The 5,880-nt window shown below is 50.5% G+C and overlaps 1 protein-coding gene across 6 annotated transcripts; it reads right to left on the reverse strand.

Moving 5' to 3' along the window:
- Positions 1-233: 233 nt before the first annotated feature.
- On the reverse strand, positions 234-5,475 carry LOC111258152. Of its 6 annotated transcripts, none has more exons than XM_022828910.1 (3): positions 5,118-5,475; positions 4,505-4,609; positions 234-2,643 (listed from the first exon to the last, which is right to left on the reverse strand). In XM_022828910.1, the coding sequence occupies exon 3, from the start codon at positions 1,306-1,308 to the stop codon at positions 604-606; it is 705 nt and encodes a 234-aa protein (XP_022684645.1). In that variant the 5' UTR covers positions 1,309-2,643; positions 4,505-4,609; positions 5,118-5,475; the 3' UTR covers positions 234-603. The 6 variants fall into 6 exon arrangements, with proteins under 6 accessions (XP_022684645.1, XP_022684643.1, XP_022684642.1 ...); XM_022828908.1 differs by having other exon boundaries at positions 4,690-5,475; XM_022828907.1 differs by having other exon boundaries at positions 234-4,622.
- Positions 5,476-5,880: the final 405 nt, after the last annotated feature.

Genomic DNA, 5,880 nt, shown 5'->3' on the forward strand with positions numbered 1-5,880 from the left:
AGACCTTCTGCTCCCATAGTTTCACCGAGCCATCAGGGAGCCTTGAGGGCACCTGGTCGCGGTAGGCTCCGGCAGCCGCAGGCTCCTGGGCAAGATGGAGCCTGGCTGCTGTAGGAGCCTGGCCGTGGGAGAGCCCGGTCGTGGGGTGGTGCCTGGCCGCGAGAGAGCCCGATCGCGGGGGGGGGGGGGGGGGGGGGCGCCTGGCCCGCTGGAGGCCCCCGCCTGTGCTGCCCTCACTGGTGGTGGAAGCCACGCCGCTATCGGAGTAGTTGCACGAGATCCAGTCCAGGACGCTGGTGGTGGCGGCGTTGACTCGCGACGTGAAGACAAAGGCGACGGGGAATTTTTCTGCTCCCTCACGCACGCCCACAACAATAGCAAGGAAGCCTCCTCCTCTTGAACGACATGGGCCTCCTGTTCCTTGGCCTGGAGGGACATTCCCGAGCCCAGTGCCCATTCTTTCCACAACGCGGCACTGGTCCTTACCGAGGTTGGCCGACCCAGAGGATGACGATGATCCCCCGTCGCTGCTGCGTCCACGCCCGTGCCCGCGCTACTTCCGCTTGCGCCGCCACGCCCCTGTTTCTTTGCCTCCCGCCGCTTCTACCTCGCGTCCCACTCCTCCTTCATCAGGTACAGCTTCCCATCGAGTTGCATCTGCGACGGTGGTGGTTCGAATGCCTCCTCCGCAGCCTTCAGGTGCCCTGTCAACTCATCGACGGTGAGGGTTGTCGGGTCGAGCAGGGTCTGGATTGCTAGAATAATCTGCTTGAAACGCGCCGGCATGCTGCGGAGCATCTTCTCAAGGATCTTCACCTGCTCCACGGGTTCACCGAGTGTCGAGAGATTGGTCGTCATGCCATTTAGACGAAGCGTGTAATCTTCCACCGACTCGGTCTCCTTGCACGTCACCAAATAAAATTGGTGACGCAGCTGCTGCGCCGTGGATTTCTTTACCCGATCATCGCCAATGCACATGGTGGTGATGGCGTCCCATGCCTGCTTCACCGTGTCCTTCTTGGCGATCGTGGCCACCATCTCCGTAGGAATGGCACTGCAAATGGCGTCCAGCACCGTCATGTCCTCCATTAGGTCGACGCCGCGAACGTCGACCGCCATCCAGAGCCCTCGCGCCTTCAGTTTGACCTTCATGAGCAACGCCCAGCCGGAGTAGTTGTTCTTTGTGAGGGCAGAGTAGCTAGTCCTGCCGCCCAACTCACGGACCACCCGCTGGACGATGACGCTGTCCTTGGTGCCGCTTGACCTGTCGCCCTTGTTTGTCGACGGCGGTGGTGTAGGCCCCATCATCAGCGCGTACCTCGCCGCGATCAATTCCTAGCTCGCAACCGGCTCTGATGCCACTTGTCAGAAATCTCCGGAATAGCAACGTCCGTACATCGCCGGTGAGCTCCTGTAGCACACACACACCAACTCACGCGATGTAACTGAATGCCCAGAAAAAAGGATTCAGTTTCGGTGCTGCATGAACTAGCAGCGTTTTTTGGACTCTATTCTCTTATAAAGCAACACAGAGTTACAAACTAAAAACTCGATCCTCAAGCCGAGAGATACGCGCCACCACCCCTTCACGATGCCTGTCATCCCAAGCACCAGGATCATGGCCCGCTAAGACGTGCTCTCATGTGAACGTGCACATGTCAGAACTCTGCATGCGCATAGCTAACTACCTCAGCCATGCGCTCTAACAAATTGAGCTGAAAAACAGCTAACGTGCACAAGGCTTATTTAACATTCTCTTCTCAATACATTACAGCTACGTTTTCCGCCTGTTTCTGGAGAATGGGACATACAATTAAGAAGCAGAGAACAGAATAAACATGAAATGGAAGGTGGCGCACATGATCCCGTGACTAGAAACCCATTTTATTTCAGGTACGCACATAATATTTAGATATTTAGATGGAAGCACAGTTAGATGAGAAGGTGTGGAAAATCACGGCTCGTATTCTATCAGATTGGTCGTCACAGCCTTACAAAGTTACAGGCAACCAAATTATGGCATCTAAATCCCCTGAAACCACATGTCAATTTCTACCACACTTTAATCTCGCATAGACTCAAATGCCACGTGGAGTAATCAGTTGGAAACCTTGAGGAAAGAAGCGAAGAAATTTTACCGTTCCGTGCGAATAGCAACGGATTAGATGCTTTGAGCTGGGGTTGTGGTGGCCCGGCGGCTGGGAGAGCGAGTGGGTGGGGTGGTTGGTACCTAAGGGCACACGCGGTTTACCCAGGGGGCAGGACACGACCGGCGAGTAGCACGGCTGTGAGGTTGTTGGGCGCTCGCTGAAACCGCCTGATGTGGAGCCCTCACGGGCTGGGACTTGGGACGGACATTGGAGGTTCTATTTTTTTAAATTCTTTTTCTTATTACAGTAAAAAAAGTACATTTCATTGCATCTGAAATAAAATCAAGTGAAATACACGAAGGGATCATAGATATGTAAGCATCCTAAATCCTCCGCAGGTGCCATGCAGTCTCCAATGCAAATGCTACGTCGCCATCCTATCAGCTTGGCTCAAAGTTTGTTTTGTGCAGTGTGATGCCAAGATCAGACCATTGGAATAAGTAGAGGCCGTTCAGAAGCTTATACCGTCTTCAGCTTTACCACCTGTTTTGTGCTAAACAAAGCACTGTAATGTAATATAAATGTTGTTTCGCAAACCGAAGCGAAAAAAAACATGTGTGGTGCAATCGTGCCACCGTGGTCCTGGTCGAACCCCTAAACGTGGCTCGGCTGGAACTTTTTTTCTCAAATTAAGCGCCTCATGGCTTCTGTCACAAGAGTGGTGACAGTGTGATTCCGCGTCGATGTAATTGAGTTTGCCTTGTAATTTATTAAGGTGTTTAGTTTGGGCCTTGGGCCGTGAGCCTATGAGCGTTCAACAGGTCAAGTCGGCCCAGCATGTACTCCGAGGCCATTCTCAATGCAAACATCACATGAGTTTCGTTCTCATTAAATGGCATGCCACGTAGGTAAAAGTGATGACATGGTATGGAATTTAAGAAGAAACAGAAGAATTGAGTTTCATGGGGATGAAACTAGGTGTACACGATTACCTAGAGCCATGAAACTGGAATGAAACTCCATGGAGAGGATTTGAGTTTCATCTCCACACATGCATCAACTCCCATTGGGCACTTGGATGAAAGATTTAAATGATACACTAACATATAAAATTGTGAAATGAAACTTTGCATTGAGAGACTTAGTTTCATTTATCAAGTCACTGATTGTTAGATGACGTGACACTTTTGGAAATCACGTAACGAAACCTTGCACTGAGAATGACCTGACAGTCAATTGGCTTGACATGGAAGAAAGAAATGAAATGAACCAGTGGTAAGAGCTGGGGGGAGAGGGGTGGTGCAGATGAATAAGGGACTCGGGCACCCTTTTATAGGCCAAGAGAGGGAGCCGGAGAGGTCGACATCATGAAGCTCAGTGCTCCGTGGTGGGTTTTAATGGCTGATATGGGCAGGGGCGGATCTAGGGCCCGGGCTGCCCGGGCTGCAGCCCGGGGCGAGACCATGGAGTCCCTTTAACATATGTGCTGTTTAGCCTAACAAAATGAGGCTTAGGAGACAAGATTAGACTGTTTTAGGTGTGATTCAACAACTTAGCCCGGGGCGCAGTCCCGTTCTGGATCCGCCCCTGGATATGGGTGGGGCTGCATGGTCTTGGAGGCGTTTTTGGGTGGGGAGTGGAGGGGAGCGGGCGTCTCATGCTAGTGGCAAACCGGCAGGGAGGTGGGGGAGGCTTGGCCGAGCTTGAGCGTGAGGCGTGAGCCCGAGCTTGTATGATAAGAGAGATTAGGGTGGCTGGGGATTGAAGAAGGTGCCGAGAGGCGGGATCTGCATGAAGTGAGAGAAATAGGGTTTAACAGCCTACAGATCTTTTATAAATGCTCCAGGTAACTCAAATATGTGTGTTAGATCACTCATGTTTATCCACGAAATGCAGAATATGGGGAAGGTGGTCCAGTTTCTCCATGTGGGGATGTATACAGCTTCGGAATCGTCGTCCTTGAGCTGTTTCAGATGGGTTGACCTTGCAGAGGTATGCCGAGAATGCAATTCCAGGGATGCTACTGTCTACTGAACATTGTTGACCCAGTCCTACTACCCAAACAAGCTTATGCAACCAATATGCAGGGTCAAGGAAATGGAATGGAAGACACCAACAAGGTCATGTTGTCGATCATGATACTTGAGCTGGCACTAGCAGAGCGGATATGCGTCAGGGATGCAGCAGTTGAGATGCATAGCATAGATACGGGATTTCCATGTTAGAAGAGGGCAAAAGGAAGGAGAAGTTATCATGAAGTGATACGTGTTACGCTAGCTGATGGTTACCAGTAGTGATCTTTCTCTATAATGTGTGCGCATTGCAACATATGAAATTTTATCTTTGTTGGGTATGCGAAGTAATCACATATGATATTGTGGACAGATGCTTGCACATTAATCAGTGGTACTTACTCACTATACTGCTGTGCCCTCCAGGAGAAGGTTATGAGGCCACCATCTCACTTTGAGTCTTGTCTCTGGCTCCCCTCTTTACCCCTACTCTGTTTTCATCTGTTTCTGAAGAAAGGGACTGTGTAAACAGGCAGAGGAGGGGAGAGACCAAAAATGAGAAACGGGAGGTGGCGCAAATGACAAACCAGACAGCTAGCAGCCAATTTGCTAGCTTCACATGCTATCGCACTTGAAATTTGCGAAAACTGAAGCACCCGGGCGAACTGCCGAATTTTCGCACCTACTGAACCTCCTAGAGCTCCGGCTCATTTTTAAAATGAGGAGTCGGAGGAGCTGCTTTTTTTTTCTCCGACTTCTCCATGTAAAACAGCTTCAGCTTCTCAAGTGCTTCAGTGGTGAAGCCGTTTTTGACTGACTGTTTGGAACGGTTTCAGTTGAAGCCGCAACATAAGCCGGAGCTGGAGCCCTACCATTCCCCTAGATCCCCTAAAACCATACGGCTTCTGCTACCGCCGTTCAATCTTGCAAACAAATCGTAGCACGGGGAGTAGTCCTATCAAAACCTTGAGGTGAGTAGCGCAGAGATTTACCGGGACAGATTTGGCGCGCGTACCTGCGGATCAGATGCCCAGCGCTCCCGCTGGCGCGGCGGCAGCCACGGATCTGGGGTGGCGCTGGCCCGGCGCCTGCTTCTTTGGAGAGAGGCCGCGGGAGCGAGTGGGTAGGGGTGGCCGGCACGAGTCGGCGCAGGCGGCAGGACGTGAGGAGCTCAGCCGCGGGATGGCGGTGGCACTCCCAGCGGCCGGCGGCTGATGGCGAACTCTTCCGGCCTAGGATTTGGGGCTGTGGGCGGCGCCGTCGGATGAGGAATTAACCATGGCGATCGAGCACATCGGAGACAATACGCACAGTTGCATTTTCTGCCTTTTCAAAATTTCTTCTTTTCTTATTCTTATATAGAAACACACTTGCAGTTCCGTCGTGCATCTTCTGCTAAAGAACCTCTGAAAAAGTGTACTTCTCGTCACTCAAGTATCGAAACAGTATAACATTCCTCCTTCATATTTTATTTGATACAAATCAACCTCTTAACTAACTAAGTGGATGTTTGGTTCCACGAACTAAAGTTTAGTCCCTGGCACATCAAATGTTTAGATACTAATTAGGAGAACTAAACATGAGCTAATTATAAAACCGATTGCACATATGGAGGCTAATTCGTGAGAAGAATCTATTAAGCCTAATTAGTCCATGATTCGATAATGTGATGCTATAATAAATATGTGCTAATCATGAATTAATTAGGTCTAATAGATTCGTCTCACGAATTAACCTCCATCTGTGCAATTGATGTTGTAATTAGCTCATGTTTAGTC

Source organism: Setaria italica, chromosome VIII (assembly GCF_000263155.2).
Source record: "Setaria italica strain Yugu1 chromosome VIII, Setaria_italica_v2.0, whole genome shotgun sequence".
NCBI lineage: Eukaryota > Viridiplantae > Streptophyta > Magnoliopsida > Poales > Poaceae > Setaria > Setaria italica.